Source organism: Bubalus kerabau, chromosome 5 (assembly GCF_029407905.1).
Source record: "Bubalus kerabau isolate K-KA32 ecotype Philippines breed swamp buffalo chromosome 5, PCC_UOA_SB_1v2, whole genome shotgun sequence".
NCBI classification, from domain to species: domain Eukaryota; kingdom Metazoa; phylum Chordata; class Mammalia; order Artiodactyla; family Bovidae; genus Bubalus; species Bubalus kerabau.
The window spans coordinates 95861423-95887400 of NC_073628.1; the positions used below are offsets into that span (position 1 = coordinate 95861423).

The 25978-nt window shown below is 48.7% G+C and overlaps 1 protein-coding gene and 1 non-coding gene across 2 annotated transcripts in view; both read left to right on the forward strand.

Annotated features, from left to right (window-relative positions):
* Window positions 1-25729, forward strand: part of DHRS3 (dehydrogenase/reductase 3) — a 48811-nt gene extending 23082 nt beyond the window's left edge. Inside the window, exons 2-6 of the mRNA XM_055582269.1 lie at window positions 14354-14497; window positions 15154-15273; window positions 15622-15860; window positions 21523-21648; window positions 25212-25729. Of these exons, the coding sequence (XP_055438244.1) occupies window positions 14354-14497; window positions 15154-15273; window positions 15622-15860; window positions 21523-21648; window positions 25212-25296 (714 nt within the window). The 3' untranslated portion in view covers window positions 25297-25729. The remainder of the gene's footprint in view (window positions 1-14353; window positions 14498-15153; window positions 15274-15621; window positions 15861-21522; window positions 21649-25211) is intronic.
* TRNAG-CCC (transfer RNA glycine (anticodon CCC)) lies at window positions 19732-19804 on the forward strand. Its single transcript has one exon. It is a non-coding gene; the product is annotated as a tRNA-Gly (tRNA).
* Window positions 25730-25978: the final 249 nt, after the last annotated feature.

Below are 25978 nucleotides of genomic sequence, written 5' to 3' on the forward strand. Positions count from 1 at the left end.
CAAGGGTTACTCAGCCTGCCTGAGCACTGGAAGTATGGCCCCATTTCTCAGGATGGTAATACTGAAGACATACACTGGGTTGGAGAGTGGTCTGCAAATGCTGCCCCTCTTCTCCCCTTCTTGGCAGCGCCCCCAAGGTCACCTGGCATTCACCATCAGGAAGTCCAAGTGGAGGAACTGGGCAATGGTCATGGGGCTTCCACCAGTGATTCTGGCCTGAGTTTACCCACCCACTCTGAGTTTTGCCACGTGTGGGCCGAGGGCAGACAGTGGGGAGGCGCAGCCCTTGGGTTTCTGGCTGGAAGTGAGACGTTACTCGGCTTTCCCATAGAGTTGGTCTTGGTTTCCCTGGAGGATTTTCCCAGTGGTCTCAGAACCAGAAAGGTTCACAAGAATCACACTGAGGGATGAGATGGGACTTAACTGAGTTGTCGCACTTGGTTTCTGAGCTGTAGCTCTTGGCAGGTGGCCGTGTTAGGTTTTGACAAGGGCGCCCTCTGTCCTCAGGGACATGAGGCATTCAACGTGGAGGCATACATCATGAGTCTCAGGGACTGAGAAAGAAGAGATCTGGGAAGTTAAAAAAGCGGGGACATACACAAGACATATTTATAGCAGCTTTATTCCTAATTGCCAAACCTTGCAACCAAGAAGTCCTTCAGTAGGTGAATGAGTGAATAAACTGTGGGGCCTTCAGACAGGGGCATATTATTCAGTGCTGAAAAAAAATGAACCATCAAAAAGAAATAAACTATCAAGCTGTGAAAAGACACGGAAGAACCACAAGTGCATATTACTAAGTGAAAGAGGCCAGTCTGAAAGGACTACATCCTAGATGATTCCAGCTATATCCCATTCTGGAAAAGCCCAAACTATAGAAACAGTAAAAAGATCAGTGGTGCCAGGGGTAGGGGGGAAAGATAGGAAACCCTGGAGGATTTTTAGGGCAGCAAAACTATACTCTCTGATACTACAATGGTGGATACATGTCATTATATATTTGCCAAAACTCAGAAAATACAACAGCAAGAGTGAACCTTACTGTAAACTATGGTCTTTGGGTGATAATAATGTGTCAGTGTGCGTTCATCAACTGTAATGCAGGTACTCTTCTGGTGAGTAATGTTGATGGTAGAGGAGGCTGTCCATATGTGCAGGCAGGAGTGTGTAGGAAATCTCAAGGCTCTAAGAAATAAAGACTATGAATAAAAAACTATTTTTAAAAAACAGAGGTAGTGTTGGGGAGCGAGTCTTTGGGGATCAGGAGGACTTTACATGAAGGTCCCTCATGTAAAGAGATGTTTGAGCAGAATCTGTAAGAAGAGGGGGCGTGAGAAGAGGGCTACTTGGGCAAAGAGGACAGAGAACAGCTGGTGCAAAGGCCCTGGGGTAGAAGCAGGCTGGGTGGTCATGCAGGCAAGGAGACCAACGTGGTAGAGACCAGTCAGCCCTGAAAGGGGAAGAGCTGAGTACAGAGAGGTGGGGGCACATCAGAGCAGGACAGACTTGCGGTCACTCTAGATTTCACTACAGTGAAACTAGTGAACTAGTGTTCTATAGTGAATACTGTAGATTTCACTCTGGGTGACACGGGGAGCCACAGGGAGTTGTGAGCAGAGTGACAGGGTCTGACAGTTCTGGAAGGATCTCTCTGGCTGCTGTGTTGAGATAGACTGAGGCAGGGGTGGGAGCACTGGGGCAAAGGTCAAAGCTGGGAGACCTCTATGGGCCATGGCTGTGATCCAGGTGAGGGATGATGGGGCTCAGCCCAGAGTGGCAGCAGGGGAGGAGGCGACAGAAGCAAGGATGCTCCCAACCACCAGCCCTGGGCACCATGCTCAGGGGAGCAGCTCCTGTCCCCTTCTCCCATCTCAGCCTCTAAAGACCCCCAGTGTCCTTACAGCAGGGTGAGGATCATCACTGTCATCATTCAGCAAGTACTTGGTCAGCAAGGCCAGGCACTGTACCAGGACAAGGCAGCGTCTTTCCTTCTTTCCCCATTGTCCAGTCCTCGCCCCTTGGATGTGCTCGGTGACACCTGTGCAGTGACTGGACCCATCCTTTTAGGGGATCCCTTCGCACCTGCAGGTGAAGGACAGAGGAGGAGGGCTCAGGATGGGGCGAGTAAGTTGGAGTTCTAGCTCAGCTTCCTACCAGCTGAGTAACTTTGGGTATATCGCACAGCCGGTCTTGTAACCCTGTGCCTCGGTTTTCTCCTGGACGAAATGGGTACGATACCCCCCTCCCCCGCCAGAGCTGTCAGAGGGCGAGGTGAGAGACCGTGGCAAGTGTTGAGCTTGGCGCAAGCCCTCGTGGTCATCCCTGTGCCTCCCAAGGGACCCGTTCCAGGCTGGACCGTGGCCGGGAGGAAGTCTCTGCCCAGCTCCAGGCTGTGGTCAGCGACTTGTGGGAGGAGGACACCGCTGGGCGATCTAATTTGAGGAGCATCAAAACAATCCTCTCCAACAGCTGAGCCAGCAGTAGCCAGAACATTCTCGGCAGGCCCGGGCAGGGGACAAGCCTGTGCAATCCGACCACGCGCAGCTCTGTGGGAGGCCTGCTCTGGGAGCTCAGCGGTGCTGGAGCGGGAGGGGAAGGCAGGCTCTGGCCTAAGTCCCTAAGAGAGAGGCCCAGTGGTGACCTGCCAAGGTCACAGGTCAACAGTGGGACACAGGTAATGAACCCGAGGCCTCTTAAAGAGCAGGGTGCAGTCAGGGCTTGTAGAGTCTGGAAACAGGGCTCCCAGGTGGAATGGCAGAAGGAAAGTCCAGGAACCGGGACTTTCCTGGCGGTCCAGTGGTTAAGACTCCTCTCTTCCAATATAGGAAGCACTGGTTCGATCCCTGGTCAGGGAAGTTGCGCATGCCTCAGGGTGTGAACAAAAATAGATTATTTAATTAATTGGAAATCCAGGAAGGAGACACCTGGAAGCTCTACCCAATCTCTGTTGTCAATTTTGAAGGGGTGCCTTTTGGAAGAAGAAAGGTTGCTGGCTTGTTGGGGAAGCAGGAATGGCAGGCTGGCAGTCCCAGTAATGGAGAGCTAGAGGCTTCCAACCTGGGTTCATTTCTAGTGAAAAAAAAAGTCCATCCTGGGAGCAAAAGGCTATAATCCAGAGTGGTAACATTCAAATTCCATTCTTTTTAGTAACAGAATCTTTGTGGAAATGGCTATTATGGAAGCCTAATGAAAGTGCCGCTGCAATGCGGGGTGGAGGATGGGTGGGTGGTTTGGAACTCTGTCTATCAAGCTCCCCACCCATCAGCAACCCCTGAAGCTCCTCACTAGAACCCCCAGGGTCCCTGGAGCTCAGCTTGAAAACCTCTCCTCTCAAGAAATCCTCCTAACAGGTGACCCGCGGCCTGCTTTGCAGCTGGATGCTTTTCATCCTGGTCTCCTCCTTCCTAGGCCTTGGTCAGGGGTGTGGACTCAGGAGAGTCCTCTAAGTCTGATAGAAGGATGGGAACGGGCACTTTCTAAGATTTGGGGATTCAGCCCTGGTCAAGGCTGTGTCCACAGGTGAGGCAAAGAAGCCCCAGTTGGAGTCTTCTAGGCATCCACCATTATTATTATCACAAAATTCAGACTTAAGTTGAAGAAAATAGGGAAAAACCACTAAGCCATTCAAGTATGACCTGAATTAAATCCCTTATGATTGTACAGTGGAAGTGACAAATAGATTCAAGGGATTAGATCTGATAGAGTGCCTGAAGAACTATGGACGGAGGTTCGTAACATTGTACAGGAGGCAATGATCAAGACCACCCCCAAGAAAAAGAAAGGCCAAAGGCAAAATGGTTGTCTGAGGAGGCCTTACAAATAGCTGAGAAAAGACGAGAAGCTAAAGGCAAAGGAGAAAAGGAAAGATATACCCATCTGAATGGAGAGTTCCAGAGAATAGCAAAGAGAGATAAAAAAAACCTTCCTCAGTGATCAATGCAAAGAAAGAGAGGAAAACAATAGAATGGGAGAGACTAGAGATCTCTTTAAGAAAGTTAGAGATACCAAGGGAACTTTTCACGCAAAGATGGGCACAATAAAGGACAGAAACTATATGGACCTAACAGAAGCAGAAGATATTAGGAAGAGGTAGCAAAGAATACACAGAACTATAAAAGAAAGATCCTCATGACCCAGATAACCATGATGGTGTGATCACTCACCTAGAGCCAGACATTCTGGAATGTGAAGTCAAGTGGGCCTTAGGAAGCATCACTACGAACAAAGCTAGTGGAGGTGATGGAATTCCAGTTGAGCTATTTCAAATCCTAAGAGATGATGCTGTTCAAGTGCTGTACTCAATATGCCAGCAAATTTGGAAAACTCAGGAGTAGAAAAGGTGGCCATAGGACTGAAAAGGTCAGTTTTCATTCCAGTTCCAAAGAAGGGCAATGCCAAAGTATGTTCCAACTACCACACAATTGCACTCATTTCACAAGCTAACAAAGTAATGCTCAAAATCCTTTAAGCTAGGCTTCAACAGTATGTGAACCAAGAATTTCCAGATGTTCAAGATAGAAAAAGCAAGTGAATTCCAGAAAAACATCTATTTCTGCTTCAATGATTACACCTTGACTGTATGGATCACAACAAACTGTGGAAAATTCTTAAAGAGATGGAAATACCAGACCACCTTACCTGCCGCCTGCAAAACCTGTATGCAGGTCAAGAAGCAACATTTAGAACTTTCCATGGAACAATGGACTAGTTGCAAATTGGGAAAGGAGTACATCAAGGCTGTATATTGTCCCCCTGCTTATTTAACTTATATGCAGAGTACATCATGCAAGATGCTGGGCTGGGTGAAGCACAAGCTGGAATCAAGTTTGAAGGCAGAAATATCAACAATCTCAGATATGCAGATGACACCACCCTTACAGCAGAAAGTGAAGAGGAATTAAGCCTATTGGTGAAGGTGATAGAGGAGAGTGAAAAAGCTGGCTTAAAACTCAACATTCAAAAACTGGGATCATGGCATCTGGTCCCATCACTTCATGGCAGATAGACAGGGAAACAGTGAAAACATCGACAGACTATTTTCTTGGGCTTCAAAATCACAGTGGACAGTGACTGCAGCCATGAGATTAAAAGACGCTTGCTCCTTGGAAGAAAAGCAATGATGAATATAGACAGCATATTAAAAAACAGAGACATTACTTTGCCTACAAAGGTCCATATAGTCAAAGCTATGGTTTTTCTAGTAGTCTTGTATGGATGTGAGAGCTAGACAATAAAAAAAGCCGAAGAATTGATGTTTTTGAACTGTGGTATTGGAGAAGACCCTTGAGAGTCCCTTGGACAGCAAAGAGATCAAACCAATCAATCCTAAAGGAAATTAGTCCTGAATATTCATTGGAAGGACTGATGCTGAAGCTGAAGCTCCAATACTTTGGCTACCTGAAGATCTGACTCATTGGAAAAGACCCTGATGCTGGGAAAGATTGAGAGCAGGAGGAAAAGAGGATGACAAAGGATGAGATAGTTGGATGGCATCACCGACTCAATAGACATGAGTTTGAGCAAACTCTGGGAAATGACGAAGGACAGGAAAGCCTGGTGTGCTGTAGTCCATGGGGTCGCAAAGAGTCAGACATGAATGAGCAACTGAACAGCAATAACAAAGGTATCCATCACCCCATGACTCCAGTTTTCTGGAGAATGCATTGCTCATGTACTGTTATGTCCAACTCTTTGCAGCCCCATGGACTGTAGTCTGCTAGGCTCCTCCGCCCATGGAATTTTCCAGGCAAGAATACTGGAATAAGGTACCATTCCATTCTCCAGGGGATGTTCTCCACCCAGGGATTGAACCCTGGTCTCCTCCACTGCAGGCAGATTCTTTACCATCTAAGCCACCAGAAAAGAACTTTGAGGAGGATAAAGGAAACTTCTGGGAGCAAGGAGGATCTATTTCTGCTCCTGGGTTAATAATAATAGTAGTAGTAGTAATAGTAATAAGAAAGGAGAAGGGGGCACAGAGGATGAGATGGTTAGATAGCATCACTGACTCATTGGATAGGAATCTGAGCAAACTACAGAAGATCGTGGAGGACAGGGGAGCCTGGCCTGCTTCAGTCCACAGCATCGAAAAGAGTCGGACACAATTTAGTGACTGAACAATAACAATGACAAAAATAATAGCCAGCATTTATCAAGTCCTTCCATCATCTTCCCAACCACCTTTCCAAGTGGATGCTTTACAACTTTAATTTATAGAGAAGTTAAGTGGGTTTTCCAGGTTTGTGTAAGTGGTAGATCAGACAACTGAACCCAGGCTATCTTGCTCCTGAGCCCATGTTCTAGGCTCCTCTACCCAAGAAAGAGGTCTCAGGACTTCCTTGGTGGTCCAGTGGTTAGGACTTTCCACTTCCATGGCAGGGGGCACAGGTTCGATCCCTGGTTGGGAACTAAGATCTTGCGTGCCATGTGGCCAAAAAATAAATAAATGAGATAAAAATTTTAAACTAAAAACAAAAACACCAGAGAGGTCTGTTTTTTGAAATAGAGAGGGATATGAAACAGCAGAGAACTCAGAATGTAACTTGCTCTATATACGTACCTACTGGGAGTGTGTGTCAGTGTTTCAAATACTACCTGCCAGCCCACAGGCACGTCCACTCAGCCCCTCCTTGCTGGCGCCCTGCTCTGCATCACACACTCGGTTTTGCTGCTCGCTTCTTCTCATTTGGCCACAGGGTAGATTTTTGTTCACATCTTCCTGCTGGAAGTGCTGAGTTTGGAGGAGAGCTATGTACTCTTCACATTGTGACCTTCCCACCCCTACCCACCCTGCCACGCTTTGGGGTCTCCGATGGGTCTTTTCTTTCCTTCTGAGAAGCCAGCTCAGCACTACTTTGCTCCAAAACCCGGGGCCCATGGGACACAAGCAGGTCTGCCAAAGACCTGCCCAGGGACTTGGATCTGCCAATTATAAACAGATGCTCCTCCTGGGAGCCACATGGAGACCACCCAGCTCACGTCTCTGGTGAGACCATGCGCCCCAGCTGAACTCCAGCTATGAATGCCAAGGCCAGGCATTCCTGTGAGCCCTGGGTGGAGGAGAGGCACTCACTGTTCTCTGGTCAGCAGATTTTTCTCAAGCCCTCCTGGGGCCAGTGTCACGTGACAGCACTTGGTTTTTACTCTGTACCTGGCCCATGCTGGATGCTGATTAAGGACTCCCCGGAGGACTTCTCAAGCTCGTAGGGGAGGCAGGGTGTTCACAGATAGGCCCAGCACACTCTCATCTGTGCGCTTTGCTGTTGTTCAGTTGCTAAGTTTTGTCTGACTTTCTGCAGCCCCATGGACTGCGGCATGCCAGGCCTCCCCGTCCTTCACTATCGCCTGGATTTTTTTTTTTCAAATTCATATCCATTGAGTCAGTGATTCTTTCTAACCATCTCATCCTCTGTTGCCCACTTCTCCTCCTGCCCTCAATCTTTCCCAACATCAGAGTCTTTTCCAATGAGCTGGCTCTTTGCATCAGGTGGCCAAAATATTAGAGTTTTAGCATCAGGCCTTCTAATGAATATTCAAGGTTGATTTCCTTTAAGATTGACTGGTTTGATCTCCTTACTTTCCAAGCAACTCTCAAAAGTCTTCTCCAGCACCACAGTTTGAAAACATCAGGAACATGAGTTCTGAGTCACCTATGCCACTGTTTATAAGTAGTATAACCTTGGGCAAGTAATTTTACCTGTCTTCACTTCACCTGTAGAAGGGGGAGAGAAATCCTACCTACAGGTGGGACTATGGGAATGAAAGGAGGAAACATTTGGATGTACTCAGTACAGTATCTGGCTCATGAAAAATGCTCAGTAGATGTTAGCCAGTGTAGAGTGGTGGTGGTATTGTTGTAGGGATGATGGAAAGAGAGCCAGGGAACTTCAGATTTGAGGGGCCATGCAAGCAGGGTTCTTCAGGATGAATAGGATTTCACAAGTAGCCTTGGCATTTAAAACAGTCTGTGCTGCACACCAGGTAGGGTCTCAGGGAACCCAGGATAGGTGAGATTTAGTTCCTGCCCTCCAAGAGATCATACGCAGATGTGAAATGGAGAGAGAGCACACAGTGCAGAATGAGTGAGTGTGAGGTGTTCACTGTAGCCTCGTGTATTCACTCAGCAGTGGGGAGAAGAGACATGCAAATAGTCACCTCACACTGGATGGGAGCCCAGAAGAGGTTGGACAAGCTGTGCTGAGTCACTTGTGTGAAATGGCCTGTTTTGGAAATGATGTATGGGAAAGCTGTTATTCTGTCCTCCTTTTTTTGAAGATCATAAATGATGATATTTGTCTTTTAGAAGCATTAGATAGACAAGCATAAAGAAGTAAACCTAAGGTCCTACCCAAGACCACCCCTGTTCCTATGTAGCCTGGTGATGTCCATCAACTTGTTATGTTTTTAGAGATGAGATTATCCTATATGGGTGGTAATTCTGCAGCCTTTAATCCTGACCATTTTTCCATGGTGTGAGCTCTCTTCATTCTATTGGCTGCAGAAGACAGTGTATCAAGGGGCAGTGCTGTGACTTTCTCAGCTCTTCTCCATGGGAAATAGAGAATGTGCTGAACACTCGGTGGCTGCCAGTTTCTGCATGCTTAATCCCCATGAGACCACATGAAGAGAAGAAATAGCTTTTCTCCTACTGGGACAGGGAATGGTGGTGAAAAACCTCAGCTCAAATCCCAGCTCTGTCCTGTTGGTTGCTGTGTGACCTTAGATCACTTGCTTAGCCTCTCTGAGTTGCAGTTGCCTTAGATAACAACAGGCATGATACAGCAACTTCAGAAATGCCCCAATTTAAATGACGTTCCCTCTTTTATTTTTTTTAATGTAAATATATAGTCATCTTTATTATAATTCATGAATACATTAGAAACTGACATGGATCTCTTGGGTTTTGGTTTTTTTTTGGTTGTACTGGGTCTTTGTTGCTGCAAGGGCTTTTCTCTAGTTGAGGTGAGCGGGGGCTACACCCTAGTTGCAATGCTCTGGCTTCTCGTTGTAGTGGCTTCTCTTATTGCAGAACACCAGCTCTAAGACATGCGGGTCAGTAGTTGTGAGACACAGACTTAGTTGCCCTGTGGCATGTGGAGTCTTCCCAGACCAGGGTTTGAACCCATCGTCCCCTCTATTAGCAGGTGGATTCTTAACCACTGCCCCACCAGGGAAGTCCTGAATCTTTTTATTAAAACATCTAGATTTTCATGGGCATCTGCTTTCCACTTGTTAGAAAGTTTACTTGAGAATGGTAAAAAAAAAAAAAAAAAAAAAGCCAATATCTTAGCATCAAGTTCTCAGCTTATTCTTTTTCCCACTCATGGCACTTTGTGTCCAGCTGCTTTCTCATTTCCTAGCTGTCTCCTTGAGACAGGGACAATGTCTGATTTGCTCTGTTAACCCCCTTGAGGGCACAGCGCCCAGCCCTCAGCAGGCCCTCCGTGCAGTCCTGGTGAGCAGACTCATGGGGTGTGGACATCAGGGGAGACGAATCTGAGGGCTGGGTAGGAAGAAACACCGGTATGAGGACACATGGGATTTGGGAGCAGAATCTTCAAAGCTCAGAAACCTCCCCCCACCCCGTGCCTTGGGTTTCAGGGGTGCATCTGCAGAGGACAAAGGCTCTGGATTCAAATCCTGCCCCCACCACTCACTGGGTATGACTTGGGACAAGCTAACGTAACACCTTTGAGCCAGTATTCTCGGCCATAAAAAATGGATCATGGTAGCCATCAGCTTTGGGGGCTGCTGGGGGGTTTCAGCCTCACTGTGAGGGCAGAGCTGAGGGAGAGGAGGGTGGGACCCTGAGGCCTGGAAGGCCAGGGGTCTTCACCTGCTTCCCTCCTCTTCTCCCGGACAGAAGCTAGCCTTTTGCCCCAAGGGGAGGGGAGGCCAGAAGGTGTCGAGCCTCTCTGAGCTCTTATTTTGTAAACCCGGCTTAGGAGTAAATCCTGGGCTGCTGACCCTCCCCAGCTGCTCTCTGTCCTGGAAGTTAATTAAGAGGAGGCCATGTTGGGTTCCCAGGGCTCATAAATCTGCCCCTCCCCCGGGTGGCTTACCCCCACGGTCCTCTCAGACCTCCTACCTGCCCAGGCCTCAGTCTCATTCGGGCACCTGGTGTGACCCCTGTCCTGTTAGGTGTCTGGGGTCACCCCTGGTGACTCTGGTGAGGAGCCGTCTGGGCCAACCACCGAACTGTACCTGCCAGGTTCCTGGTCAGTGACTCTGGGGTCCCAGAGGGGTCCCAGCAGGGGGCTGGAGGAGGAGGAGGGACAGCAGCTGCGGAGCAGGTACCCCCGTCCTTCCCACTCCCAGTGGCTCAGTTACTTGAAGTCTCCATCAGGGTGACCAGCCCTGCTCCCCGTCACCATGGAGACGTGCCTGGGTCCTAAGATGGGAACATGCCCAGCCTGATGGCCTGATGGTCAGCCCATCAAACCTTAACCAATCATTCAGCTTGGAGGGTCCCTGTCCCCTTTCCTCTCTTTCTGCCCTGGGCCTTCTGCAGCCCCGGCCTCACCTGTGGGGATGGGATTTCCTGCCCCACACTATCCCCACCACAGCAACTTGCCCTGGGCAGAATTGCTGTCAAAGAAGGTTGGGACCAATGATTTTAGGCCAAGAGGGCCCTAAGGTGGGTGGGAGAGAAGGGTCTCTAGGCTTGAAGTCTGGTTGCACCCATTCCTGTCCACAGACTTCCTTTGTAAGCAAGTCAGCAGCTCAGGTGCCCCCACTGCCATCTGGACTTCTTTTAATTTGTTCATAAACAAAAAACAATATATATTAAAAAAAAAAAAAAGTCCCTGGCTTCCCAGGAACTCTGAGCATCCACCATGGGCCGAAGGAAGCACCTAGCAGTGCAGAGGCTGCACACACAACCCATGCAGAGAGAGACACATTCAATTAGACGTGCACAGGGACACGTAGCAAGGGGCAACACACTGGCCTGGGCCTCACCTCACAGCTCAGTCCAGGGTGGTTCTGAGTGGAACCCCAGGTCTCGCTGACTCTTGGTCTAAGTAGCCTGTGGGTAGAAGCTTCTGGGACCCTAAACAGCTCAATCAAGGGAGATGGGCTCATCTCAGCCTCAGAGAGGTTACCTTGCAACCCTTCCTACCTGCGGCCCTGAACTTTCATTCATTCGCTCAACAAATAGCACTTGCGTTGCCTGACACTGAGATATGAAATGAACAAGGCAGAATCAAGGCCCTCAGGGAGCTCCTGGCTCAGAGGGATGGGGTGAGGAGGACAGAAAGTAAACCCCTCCCAGCTCTCTGTCAGAGATGGGGGCTCTGAACATAAGGAGGCCAGTGTCCCAATCCACCAGGGGCATCCTCAGCAGACCCCTGAAAAGAAATGGCCAAACCTCAGCATCCCACCCGGGTGTGTCCCCCACGCACGGAAGACAGTGGGGCACAGCCTTTGCTTCACCTCCTTCAGTCCAGTCCTTGTTTTCCTCTCCAGGGTGTCCTTCCAGCCATGCAGACAGTGCTGCCTCCCTGGTTCTCTCTCTGCTGGTTTCCTTGTGCTCCCAGGTGTCTGGACCCCTGCACCTTCTAACCCGTACGCATCCCTGCTTTGAGCTTCCTTACCCTGCCAACTAGTCCAGAAGTTCTCAGAGTCCCAGAAGTACCGCTCTTGTCCTCAGCCAGACACTAGGGAACTGTGCAAGCCCCCAGGTCCTGTTCCCCAGACAAGCTGGAGGTAGGAGGGCATTAGGCAGGGACCAGGGCAGAAGAAAGGAGGCCAAGGGTTTCTTCCATTTCGATCTGACATGCTCAGAAATTAGATGGATGGATGGAGTGGGGTGGCGTGGGGTGAGTAGAAAGAAGAAAGGATGGGTGGGTGGGTGGGTGGATGAGTGGGTGGATGAATGTGAGGAAGGTCGGATGGACAGACGGATGGGGTGACAAGGGAGGATGGGAAGAAACTAGGATGACAGTGACTACAAGACGGCGGTGAGGTCTGACATGATGGAAGATGACGGAACACACTGAACAGTTGATCTCTTTCTTCTTCATGAAGGAAATCTCTCCAGCCTTTCCTGGAGGAGCATATTTGAAGTCTGTTTTTAGTTCAACAGACAAGAAAATGTCCCTTGGAGTCTGTCTAATTGCAGTCCATTTGCTCCTGGAGGACTTTTGTCATCGTGGAGGGTGGCTGATGGAATTCTCCCTCGTAAAGCCCTTCCCGTATTTCAAGACTTCAATTAAAATAAATAAAGTGGTTGGACAAGGTGGGGTTTTCAAACTGGGCTTTCCCAGAGATGTTGCAGGAGTAGAAAGAACACTCTTATTCTCCTTCAAGAAATATTTTGAAAGTTTTAAAAACTCTAATAAAGGGGACTTCCCTGGTGGTCCGGTGGCTAAGACTCCATGCTTCCAATGCATGGGGCCTGTGTTCGATCCCTGAGTAGGGAACTAGACCCCACACGCTGCAGCTAAAGTTCTCAAGTGCCACAACTAAGACCCAGCACAGCCAAATAAGTCAGTAAATATATTTTTTAAAAATTCTGATAAAAAATTCGAATCCGTGGGAGCCATCAGCGCGTCTCTGTGTCCCACCAGTTGCAGCCACTTTGCACCCTGTGTGGTATTGTGAATGTTCTGATATTTCGAGGTAAACAGTTGATAAACTGTTATCACCAATGACCACTTGTCTGTGTGACTTTCCTCCGTACCAAGTTGCAAAGCAAATAGATTCTGGTCTGGTGTGCCTCAAGTTACATCCATCACCCACTTGGAAACGTTCACCTTTCCAACTCAGCCTTTTTGCTTTCATGTGTGGCTTTTCAAGTAAGAAAACATGGAGTTGGACGTGTAATTTATTCCTTTTACTGGTTTCACACATGGGGTTTCCGTGTTGGGCTCTATTTTTAAAGGAGGAATTTCATTGATAATTTTAAAGAGAAGAAACAAAAATAGAAACCCATTAGATTAATCCCCAAGGAGCCTTTTATCTCTTCTTTTCTCTGATTCTCTCCAGCCCCCAGCCTTTCTGCCTTTGTGCTGATTACACTGGATCTTGGGATTATTAGCTCCCTGTCACCCAGCCCTGTTTTACCAACAGGGGCCTCTCTGGACTCAACAATGTGTCATGGAAAGGAGTGTCATTCTCCTGTAGGTCAAGGTTGAGAATTAGCCCACCCTTTCTTCTGAGCCTTTTATGGCCAGCCATTCATAAATTTGTCCAATTCCCTTTAAGAACTCATATCTTGGTCCTGCCAGGGTCATCTCCTGGCATAATGAGTCCCACGTTTATTACCTGTGGGGTGAGGTCGTGTTTCTTTCTTGGCTGCCTGTCTTCCCTGCCCTCCTTCCACCTGGGACCACAGCTGGGTAGAAGGGAAGGCCTTGCTTAGTCTCCTGGCACCTTACAGCCAGAACCTTGCAGTCCGTTCACCCACCAGGCTCTAGACCTCAGGTGAGAAGACCAGCTTGCTCCTAGCTGAAAGCGTTCTGGAACATTGTACAGGAAGAACTCTGCTGCTACATTTAACTGGATAGGATTACTGGAATGGGGCCGGCAGGAGATGTCATCCTGGAAGGAATACATAAGAAAGAAAGTCCCTTGTGAAGGACTTCGCTGATGGTCTAGTGGTTGAGAATCTGCCTGCCAATGCAAGGGACATGGGTTCCATCCCTGGTCTGGGAAGATCCCACATGCTGTAGAGCAACTAAGCCTGTGAAAAGTGAAAGTGTTAGTTGTTCAGTCGTGTCTAATTTGTTGTAACCCTATGGACTATAGCCCGCCAGGCTCCTCTGTGGGATTTTGCAGGCGAGAACACTGGAGTGGGTTTGCCGTTCCATTCTCTTCTCCAGGGGATCTTCCTGACCCAGGGATCAAACTCCAGTCTCCCGCACTGCAGACAGATTCTTACCATCTGAGCCACCATGGAAGCCCCATGTAAACCTGTGGGCCACAACTATTGAGCCTGTGCCTGAAAGCCCAGAAGCCACAACTACTGAAGCCCACGTACTGCAACTGCAGAGCCCATGCTCTGGAACAAGAGAAGCCACTGCAGTGAGAAGCCCCGCACTGCAATGAGGAGTGGCCTGAGCTCACCACAACTAGACAAAGCCTGCATGCAGCAATGAAGACCCAGCACAGTCAAAAGTACAATAAATTTTTAAAAGGGAAGACTTGCGAACCATGCATCCATCGGTGGGGCATCAGTGGTCTCAGAAACTCTTGGTTCCCTTCAGAGTAGGCGATCTCCCTTTAAAAAGTCATATTGTGACTTTGCACACTCTTTTCAAATGGAATCATGGCAGTCATGGTGCAAATTACCTACTGAATTTCTGATGGCTTCCTTAGCGACCACCTGTTCAGACCACTGTCCTCTTTCCAGATCGTTCTGTGGGGTCGGACTGAAAAATGCCTGAAGGAGACGACGGAGGAGATTCGGCAGATGGGCACCGAGTGCCACTACTTCATCTGTGATGTGGGCAACCGGGAGGAGGTGTACCAGACAGCCAAAGCTGTTCGAGAGAAGGTGAGTGGCCTGGGAGGCTCTGGCCTCCGCTCTGTCGGAATCCTAGCCAAAGGGTCCAGTCTCACGGGGCTTGGGAGAGAGCTTTGCTTACGGTGGAATGGCTGTTTGCAGGGCATCTCGGAGGACTCTCCTGTGAAGCTGGTCCAAGTTGTGTGTGTGTGTGTGTGTGTGTGTTGCAAAGAGCAGGGACTAGGGACATAGACTGACTGAATAACCTGTTGTCCCCTTTGGAAGTTTAAGCCTGTAAGTGTCTGTCCTAAACCCTGGGGTAGTGGGGTGGGGGTGGGGTGCAAATGTCTCATGGTCGTCTGGGAAAATCCCCCCGACTCCAGACATCTAGTTAGACTGAGTGTATTAGTGAGGTCCGAGCGAGCAGAAACCACCCCGTTAGATATCTGGCACATGGCAAATGTTAACTATGTTTATGTCACAATAACCTCATTTACTATAGGTGTGCTCTGTGACAGGTATATTATATGCCATCAATTATTTCTGATCCCCAGAGCAACCCTAGTATGGTTACTAGCCCCATCTTACAAATCAAGACTGATGCTCAGAGAGGCGATGTGGCTGCCCAGGGCCAAGTCCCTCCTCTCCAGGGACAGGCCACTAGGGCTGGCTGCCCTAATGGCCCCGTGGCCCCTTCTTGCCCACAGGTGGGTGACATCACCATCCTGGTGAACAACGCCGCCGTGGTCCACGGGAAGAGCCTGATGGACAGCGACGATGATGCCCTTCTCAAGTCCCAGCACATCAACACCCTGGGCCAGTTCTGGGTAAGGTTTTCCTGAGCCAGAGCCAGTGCTGGGCATGTCAATGACATGGTCCTCCCTTCCAGGGAGCCTGGGGCTATAGGGGAGTGGGGAGAGGCTCACCAGGGCTTGGGCTTGGGTCTAGAGGGTGGCTGGACAAGAAGAATGACAGGCTCTCCAGGAGTCATCTGGACTTACTGAAATGTGGGGGTCGGTGCCCTCAACCTCCACCCCATCACCTCCCCATCGCAGGAAAACCCAGGGGCTGGAGGGGTGCCTGTGTCAAGGGTAGTCTGTCCTCCCCAAGAGGGTAAGTCGAGAGGCTGTCGGAAGCTCTGTCTGCCGCACACTAACCTCCCCATCCACCCTCAGACCACCAAGGCCTTCTTGCCGCGGATGCTGGAGCTACAGAACGGCCACATCGTGTGTCTGAACTCCGTGTTGGCACTCTCCGCCATCCCTGGCGCCATCGACTACTGCACGTCCAAAGCCTCAGCCTTCGCCTTCATGGAGAGCCTGACCCTGGGGCTGCTGGACTGTCCAGGCGTCAGTGCCACCACCGTGCTGCCCTTCCACACCAGCACCGAGATGTTCCAGGGCATGAGGGTCAGGTCAGTGGCAGGGGATCCTGATCCTGTCTCCGAGCCAAGTCCCTCTAGTCAATTGGACAAGGGGACTCATTATACCCAGAGAGACAAAATTTTAAAATAACCCAGAAGTGCTTTTTCCCTGGCTTTTTGGTCTCATATCTGAGTCTCCATCTGCAAGGCGGTGGGGTTCTATAGTGGTTTAGGGTCCTGCTTCTCAGGTCAGGGACTTCACAGAGTACCCATGCTAAATGCATGCAATGGAATACTCACCCAACTATAAGAAGGGTGTAAAGTATTAATTACACAAATGATATGGATGAATCTCCAAAGCATTATGTTGAATGAAAGAAACCAGAGACACAAGAGTGCATTTTGCATGGTTCAATTTTTCTGAAGTTCTAGAGAAGGTAAAGCTGGGCGGAGGTGATGGAAATCAGAAGAGTGCACTCCTAGAGGACTGGGGACACAGCCTGGCAGGGAGCACCAGGGAACCTTCTAGGCTTTTAACAATGTTCTATGTTCTTGATTTGAGAAGGGGTTACATAGGTAAAAACTGATCATGCTGGACACTTAAGATTTATGCCTTTTATTGTATGTAAGTTATAGCTTAAAGAAATACCAAAGCCCAACCACCCCTCCTCCAGACCAATTAAATCAACAGGAAATGGGTACCACTGGTTTAGAGCTTACTTTGGAGCCAGACCCCCAGGATGTGTGTGACCTTGGGTCTGACCCTACTCCAGCCCCTGTTGTTAATCTGTAGAATGGGATGGTGGGAGTAGGAGTCTGCGATAAGAATAAAATGGGATTTAGCACACAATACCCTATGTGCTACATTGTAAGTGCCCGGTGAATGGCGCTACACTAGTGTGCACTTATGAAGGGGCACAAGGTTGTAGGTAAATGAAAATGGGGAATCATCCAAAAACTATTTTCCTTGTTTTTTGGCAAAGCAACATATAATGATAATTTTGCCTTCTAAATTCCACGCATCACCCTCTTCCAAACATGAGGATGGCATGGACAGGTCATTGTGAGGATTGCATGAGATCGTGGAAGGCATGCAGCACAGTGCATTCATGTGGTGTGGGAATCACTCAGAACACCTCAGTGATTATCACTAGGGTGGTTTTGCTAAGCAAGAATCAAAGCACCTGGCTTTGCGGACTCAAAGACATGCAGAACAGACTTCTGATTGCCAGGGGGGAGGTGAGGGGAGGGAATTAGCAGAGGCAAGCTATTGTATATAGAGGCAAGCTATTGTATATAGAATGGATAAATAATGTACTGTGTAGCACAGGGAACTATGTTCAATATCCCGTTAAAAAACATAATGGAAAAGAATATGAAAAAGAATATATATGTATGTGTGTGTGTGTATAACTGAGTCACTTAGGGCCTCCCTGCTGGCTCAGACAGTAAAGACTCTGCTTGCAGTACAGGAGACCCAGGTTTGATCCCTGAGTGGGGAAGAGCCCTTGGAGAAGGGAATGGCAACCCACTCCACTCTTCGGAGAATTCCGTGAATAGAAGAGCTTGGCAGGCTACAGTCCATGGAGTCACAAAGAGTCAGACACGACTAAGTGAGTCACTTAGCTGTATGTAAGAAATTAACACAACATTGTAAATCAACTATAGCAATAAAATTTAAAAAGAAAAACCTGATTTTGAATTTCGTCTCAGCTCCTGTATGGTGGTGAAACCTTTAACCAGTTTTGTTACCAGTCTGAGCTTTACTTTGCTCATCTGTCAAACAGTGGAAATCATATTTACCTTGTCAGATTATTGGGAAAATTAGAAATAACATATGTAATGTATCTAGTGTAAAGCCTGGGGCATATGAGATGCTCAGTATTATTATTTTTTCTAACAATAAATATCGTCATAAGTGCATCTGCTATTAATCTTTCTAGCAGACTTTAGTTGTTATGTGCTGTGCTGTGCTTAGTTGCTCAGTTGTGTCCGACTTTTTGCCCGCCAGGCTCCTCTGTCCCTGGGGATTCTCCAGGCAAGAATACTAGAGTGGGTTGCCATGCCCTCCTCCAGGGGATCTTCCCAACCCAGGGAGCAAACCCAGGTCTCCTGCATTGCAGGCAGATTCTTTACCGTCTGAGCCACCAGGAAAGCCCAAGAATACTGGAGTGGGTAAACTATCCCTTCTCCAGGGGATCATTCCTGACCCAGGAATCGAACAGGGGTCTCCTGCATTGCAGGCAGATTCTTTACCAGCTGAGCTACCAGGGAAGCCTAATTTCCACCTGACTTATATGCAAATTATCATAGATTCTGAATTTAGAGGATGCTGGAATAATGACTATGAATGTTCCATATCGGTTTTTCCCTCCTACAGTGTCTTGGTTTAGTTTCTTCTCATCTGAGCATACAGGAAGTGCTCAATAAATATGTGAAAGTGAAAGTCATTCAGTCATGTCCAACTGTTTGAGACCCCATGGATTATACAGTCCATGGAATTCTCCAGGCCAGAATACTGGAGTGGGTAGCAGTTCCCTTCCCCAGGGGATCTTCCCACCCCATGGATCAAAAACAGGTCTTCCACACTGCATGTGGATTCTTTACCAGCTGAGCCACCAGAGAAACAATAAATGCATACTGAATGGAAATGCAGCAGCAATGATTCATGGTTCTAACTGGGCGCCTTGAGCACAGAAGTTAGCAGGACTTTCACAGACCTCGCATTCCTGTGCCTGTTTTGCCTTCTGGCAAGGTTTCCTCTCCATCACTTAAAGAAGGAAATCCAAGGCCTCTCTTAAGTCATTTTTCCACAGTGGTTCAGAGTGTGAGCTCAAACTGCAGAGACAGGTAATGCTAGTGGTAAAGAACCTGCCTGCCAATGCAGGAGATGTAAGGGATGCGGGTTCGATCCCTGGGTCAGGAAGATCCCCTGGAGGAGGGCATGGCAACCTACTCCAGTATTCTTGCCTGAGAAATCCCATGGACAGAGGAGCCTGGCAGGCATAGAGTCGGACATGACTGAAGCGATTTAGCATGCAATCCCAGCTTTGTGTGATCTCAGGCAAGTTACTTCGTTTTCCTGTGCCTTGGTTTCCTAGTCCATGAGAAGGGAGTGATAGTGATACCCTGACTTCAAAGGCTAGATGAGCTCCCATGTGTGAATCAAGTAGTTGGCTGGCAAGTAGGAAGCACTAGGTGAAGCTTCATTACCTGTGGACAGCAGGTGAGCTCTGAGGGCTTAGGCTGCTGCTGCTGCTGCTGCTAAGTCACTTCAGTTGTGTCCGACCCTGTGCGACCCCATAGACAGCAGCCCACCAGGTTCCCCGTCCCTGGGATTCTCCAGGCAAGAACACTGGAGTGGATTGCCATTTCCTTCTCCAATGCATGAGAGTGAAAAGTGAAAATGTAGTCACTCAGTCGTATCCTTCTCTTCGCGACCCCATGGACTGTAACCTACTAGGCTCCTCCATCCATGGGATTTTCCAGGCAAGAGTACTGGAGTAGGTTGCCATTTCCTTCTCCAGAGGGCTTAGGAGAAGAGCAGTAAAAGTCTAATTTGTACCTAGTTTGTGCGGGTTAGTTGCTCAGTCATGTCTGACTCTTTGCAACCACTTGGACTGTAGACTGCCAGGCTTCTCTGTTCATGGAATTTTCCAGGCAAGGATACTGGAGTGGGTAGCCATTCCCTTCTCTAGGGGATCTCCCCGGCCCAGGAATGGAACCTGGGTCTTCTGCATTGCAGGCAGATTCTTTACTGTCTGAGTCACAAGGGAAGCCCTGTTTCTTGAAAGAAAAAAAAAAAAAAAGCATTGGCTTCCTCTCCAACCATGTTTAACAACTTCTTAGGGTGGAAGGTTGGAGACAGGTGCTTAGGACAAAACTGATGGATTTTCTGGCAAAAGCAGCCATAACAGGGATTTCCCTGGTGGTCCAGTGGCTAAGACTCTGTACTCCCAATGCAGGGGACCCAGGCTCAATCCCTGGTCAGGGAACTAGATCACACATGCTGCAACTAAAGATGGAAGATCCTACGTGGTCTCAATCACAACCTGGCACAGCCCAATAAATAAATATTAAAAAAAAAAAAAAGAGTGACCATATAGGTGAGTGCTTCTGTTTGTAAATTGCTATTTACTTATTTTTTTCTATGTTTGAGCCACCAGACACTTTATAAATGCTGCATGTGGCCCTCTGCAAGCTTGTGAGAGCTCTTAAGCCCATTTCCCAGATGGGGGAACTGAGACTGAGAAGCGAAGGTACTTGCCCAAGGCCACATGGATAGAAGTTGGCTTATCACCCTCAGTCCTCCTGGTGCTGGAGCAACACGCTCTGTGGGAGTGAGGTCAAAGCCAGTAGCACCAGCAGCCCTGCACCTATAGGCCCAGGAGAGATGGGACAAACAGAAAGCAGGGCACTTGCCTGGGGCTTCTGGGGGCTTGGTTTGAATCTCCAGGCTCCAACCAGCTCCCCAGAGCCCCAGCTTTCTTCTCTGTTGGTTGGAGTGAACAACGCCTGTTGATCACTCAGCACAGGTCTGGCACTTAGGGAGCATCACTACTGTTAGGGGTCTCAGGTCCGATGCTTCTGAACAATCATAAGAAGCCCCTGATGCTTGCTTATTCAGCCATTCATTTATCAACCCCATGAGACCGGTCTGTAGCTGTTTGAATGGATTAGTGAGTGTATCCATGAATCAAAGGCTGAGGGAGTCAACCAGCAAGTGGGGCAGAGCTCCTGTCTCTGCACAGGATGCACAGGACACACCCGGGGAATGTCATGTCATTCAATGTCCACCCACTCAGCAAGCGTTTATTAAGCACCTACGATATCCTGATGCTGCACTCAGGGCAGATAGCGAGGAGCAAGACCCACCAGACCTCTGCCCTTGGGGACTTCAATGGTGGAGGAAGAGAGACAGGCCATTCTCAATGGGGTACATTCAGTCAGGAGGACGAGATCAGAGGCCACTCTGAGTGGACAAAAAGAAGGAGCCTTGCTGATGGGATGGCTGAGATGGGAAGGATCTTAAGAGAGGGGATTGGCCAGGATCACTGGGCAGAGAAGGAGGAGAGGTGGGCCCAGAGAGGTAGGGCTGAAGACAGCTTTGGGGCCCTGGGAGGGCTCAAGCAGGGCAGTGACAGGGTGTGGGTGAGGTTTTAGGGAGGTCTCTGCCATGCTCTGAGAATCAGTCCCAGGGTATAGGTGGGCAGAAGACCAGCTGGGAGGAGAGAGGGGATTGGGAACTCCTGATGCATCCCGGGTGGCAGGGAAGCAGAGAGAGTATTTCAAACAGGTTGTGAGTCTCCCCTGACAGGAGAAGCCAAAGGGATGACCCTGACATGTTAGAGAAGGGGCTTCCCTGGTAGCTCAGCTGGTAAAGAATCTCCCTGCAATGCAGAAGACCCCGGTTCAATTCCTGGGTCGGGAATGATCCCCTAGAGAAGGGATAGGTTACCCACTTCAGTATTCTTGGGCTTCCCCGGTGGCTCAGACGGCAAAGAATCTGCCTGCAGTGCGGGAGACCTGGGTTTGCTTCCCGGGTTGGGAAGATCCCCTGAAGAGGGCATGGCAACCCACTCCAGTATTCTTGCCTGGAGAATCCCATGGACAGACATGTTAGAGACAGAAATGGAGACAAGGGGCAGGAAGGGGGTTTAGCAGTAGTACTTGCTTTTCAGGAGAAACTCACACTGTCTCTTCCTGCATGCAGGTTCCCCAACCTCTTCCCCCCACTGAAGCCCGAGACGGTGGCCCGGAGGACAGTGGAAGCCGTGCAGCTTAACCAGGCCCTCCTCCTGTTGCCGTGGACAATGCACGCCCTCATTATCTTGAAAAGGTACAGGGCTGCGGGAGGAAGCTCAGAGTCAGGCTCCTGTGGGCCGTGTCCCCTCCTCCCAGGGGACCTTGGTGGTGAAGAGGCCTCAAACAAAAGAAAGAACCCACATGATCGATTAGTCATGTCTGCTGTGGGTGTGAAAATGAGAGTCATGGCATATAGGTCATGGAGTTATTATCCTTAATATAGGCTTCCTAGGTGGCACTGGTGGTAAAGAACCCGCCCATCTAATGCAGGGCACGTAAGAGGCATAGGTTTGATCCTCGGGTCAAGAAGATCTCCTGGAGGAGGGCACGGCAACCCACTCCAGTATTCTTGCCTAGAGAATTCCATGGCGGGCTACAGTCCATGGAGCCACAAAGAGTTGGACTCGACTGAATGACTGAATGACTGAATACTTACTACAGATTAGGGTAGTCAACCTTGTTGCTCCAAGAACCCTTTACAATTTTAAAAGTTGTTGAAGAACCTAAAGTGCTTTTATTTATGTGAGTTGTATCTGTTGTTTTAGGAATTAAAACTGAGGAGAAAAAGTATGGGATTTATACATGTATTCATTTATATATAGCAATAAAAAATCCATTTGGTGTTAACATAAACAATATTTTTGTGAAAAGTAAGCATATTTTCAAAAAAAAGAATAGAGTAAAAAGAATGGCATTGTTCTACATTTTTGCAAAGCTCTTTATTATCTGACTTAATTGAAGACAAATGGATACTTGTATCTGCTTCTGATTTTCATCTTTTGTGATGTCACATGATGTCATGTAGCCTCCAGAAGACTCCACTGTACACTCATGAGAGAATGAGCATTAAAAAAGTCGAATCCTACCACAGTACTATAATAAAAATAGTTTGCACTTGCAGACAGACCTCTGAAGAGATCTCTGGTACGCCCAGGGGTTCCTGGCTGACACTTTGAGAACTGCCAGTCTAGAGACTAAATGTTGGCCCCAGTCTTCAGGGAGTTTACCCTAACGGGGAAGACAGGAATCTCCTTGCCTAAGGCTTGAGATTCATAGAAACATCACAGTGCTCACCAGGTGGGATTTACCAGGGAGACCACCTTGGGAGGTGGGCTTTACAGAGAACTTGCTCCTCCAGAATTTGCCCAGCATCACATTCTAGAACTTTCCAGACTCTGGGCAGAAAACTCTTCCTCTCCCAGTCCCACACGACACAGGCCATTCCACATGCCGCATTCAGCAGTTTTCATGAGCCTCTCCTGCTGCAGAAAGAGCTTCCACCCTGGAGCCCCGAGTGACCATGGACTCTTGGCTCCTCTGGGTCCCCAGCCCCCCACTGACTGAACCCCTCTAACCTGAAAGACCTTTTCTTTCTTTTTTTTTAACTTTTTATTTTATATTGGCGTATAGCCAATGAACAGGCTTCCCAGGTGCCAGTGCAGGAAATGTAAGAGATGCAGGTTTGATTCCTGGGTCGGGAAGATTCCCCTGGAGGGCTTGGCAACCCACTCTAGTATTCTTGCCTAAAAAATCCCGTGGACAGAAGAGCATGGTGTTCTATAGAACATAGTGTCGCAAAGAGTCAGACACAACTGAAGCAACTTAGCATGCACGCACACGTAGCCTATGAACAATGTTGTGATGGTTTCAGGTGGACACATACGTGCATCCAAACTCCCCTCCCATCCAGGCTGCCTCATAACATTAAGCAGAGTTCCCTATGCTGTACAATAAGACCTTGTTGGTTATCCATTTTAAGTATAGCAGTGTGTACATGTCCATCCCAAATTTCCTAAATATCCCTTTGTTCTGGAAGTCTGTATCTGTTTTGCAAGTAAGCTCATTCATATAATTTCCTGGAAGACGTTTTTGGGAAGTGAAACACCCAAGTGCCTTTATCAGATGTTCAACCCCAGGAAACCAGGTCCCCCTCTGGCTACTGTGGACACAGTGGGCACCTGAGTAGCTGCCGTAACCTCAGGACCAGGGGGATACATCAGTCCATCCCTTCTCCAAATTCAAAGCCCTTCCAGGACACAGAGTGAGTGAGGGACAGGGCACGCTGGGCAGGCAAGCCCCACCTCAGCCTCCCTCAGTCCATGCTGACTATTGCTCTGAGTTGCTCCTTGGCTGCTCCATGAGCCTTAGGAGTCCAGGGACTTGGATCCTCATCAAAGCCAAGCTGATTGTCCACCTCAGGGAGCTTCTTAGAAGCTTTTGGAGACATTCTAGAAAAAAGCTAATTTGTCTAGAACACCTTACCACAGTAAGCCCCAAGCCTACATTTCCTGTTCTGTCCCCCACTACTTTCCCACAAAAAGCAGAGACCAGTCCTTCCCCATTCCCTGCACTTGCACACCCTTCTCACCTTCCCCAGGAGAAATCCTCACAGGTTCAACTCTATTGCCACCACCCCCAGGAAGCCTTCCCGATTGCTCCAGCTGGAATGAGGCTTTCCCATCTTGCAGCTAGGATGGGCTGGAGCCCTTCAAACTTGATTCAACAGATGAACTGAGGGCATCTCTAAGCTGAGTCCTCTGTGCCAGGTGCCAGGATCAGAGATGAAATATCTACCACAGAGACACCCAGGGGCCCAACGAGGAAATAGCAAGCACAACTCCAGGCCTTGTTGGGGAAGCACAGGGCTATAGGGAGCCCCGGGGAAAGGCCTAAGGTGAGTCTGGGAAATTTCCCACAAAGCAGGAAATTGTGTCACGCTGAAGGTCAAGGCCTGAAGGTATCGGGTTGGCCAAAAATTTCGTTTGAGTTTTTCGTATGGGGCCCGAATGGACCTTTTTGGCCAACTCAATATATGCAGGTGTTTTATTATCTGGAGGGAAATAAAGGGTGAGAAGTAAAACCTGAGGTCCCATCTAAAGGAAGACACCATTCTGGAGTGGAGCAAACTTGGCTGAGAATCTTGAAATGGTAGATAGGACAGACTTTGGTAGCAAATGTATCAGGAGCAGTGTGGCTGCTTAAGAAAGAAGTTAACACATGGAGTGGGGGGAACAAGAAGGTGATACCCGGTACCTAACTTTTCAGCCCCACACAGTAAATACTTGTTGAATAAGTGGCATTTGGAGTTCATAGATTTCTGAGATAATTATGGACCCTAAAATGCTCAGACTGTGGCTTTGAAAGTTTGTTTATACCTACCCTTTACCTTGTAAAAACTATTTATACTGGGCTTCCCTGGTGACTCAGATGGTAAAGAATCTCCCTGCAATGCAAGAGACCTGGATTCAATCCCTGGATCAGGAAGATCCTCTGGAGGAGGGCATGGCAACCTACTCCAGTATTCTTGCCTAGAGAATCCCCACGGACAGAGGAGCCTGCTGGGCTACTGTCCACGGGGTCACAAAGATTTGGACACAACTGAGCGACTAACACTTTCACTTTTATTTATCTACTTACTTGAAAGCCCTTCCTCCATGGAGGGGTGGGTGGGTTGGCTTGTGGGGGGAGCTGGTGTGTGTTGGAGAGGAGAGGTTGGGAGAGCTTATGGGAACCACTACTCAACTACATATCTTGTTTGGCTACCAGTCCACTGGTCCCCCATTGACCGTCTTCTTTTTTCCTTTCTCCCTCCCTCAGCATACTCCCACAGGCTGCCCTCGAGGAGATCCACAAATTCTCAGGAACCTACACCTGCATGAACACTTTCAAAGGGCGGACATAAAGACAGGACGGAGAAACAGGCTCAAAAGCCACGGAACCTGAGGGGGCATGGGCACCTGGGCACACACCTACATGCCTGTCCCTCAGCACACTTCAGCTGGGTGAGCAGGACTGCTTCTATCCTTGGGAAGAATCCAGCTGCCCCCCTAGCCAGCCCCAGGACCTTTGCACAGGACTGATGGGCATAACTCTGACCTCCATGAGGAGGCAAGAAATCAGCCAGCAGCTGCCTTGACACTTTTGTACATTTCTGATTCTGTAGAGTTTATTGTTAAATCGCTTCTCAAGTCTAACCAGCCTTGGCAATGTGCATAGACTATTTCCAGGATGGTCTGTACCCACATGCTCCTCCTTCGCCTCCAAAATTCACTCATCCTCAGCTTGTGCAAACTGGTTGAACGGCAGGAATATATAAAATAAAGAGAGAAAGCTTTTGCGAGTGTTTTTCTTGAAATCCTTGACCTCTGGTCCTTGGTGGGCAGTGGGGAGGGGACCAATCCCAACCATAACACCCCACCCTTTGAGAGAGAAGTGGTCTGCTCAGGGTCCCCAGCTGCCGTGGATGGAGTAGACAAGAAAGAGGCAGAGACCAGGAGAGAAATTGGAATCCAGGGCTATGGGGGTAGGGAGTAACTGGTTTCTTGCCAGCTCTTTCAGGGTCCTCCCAACAGTCATGGGTTGGG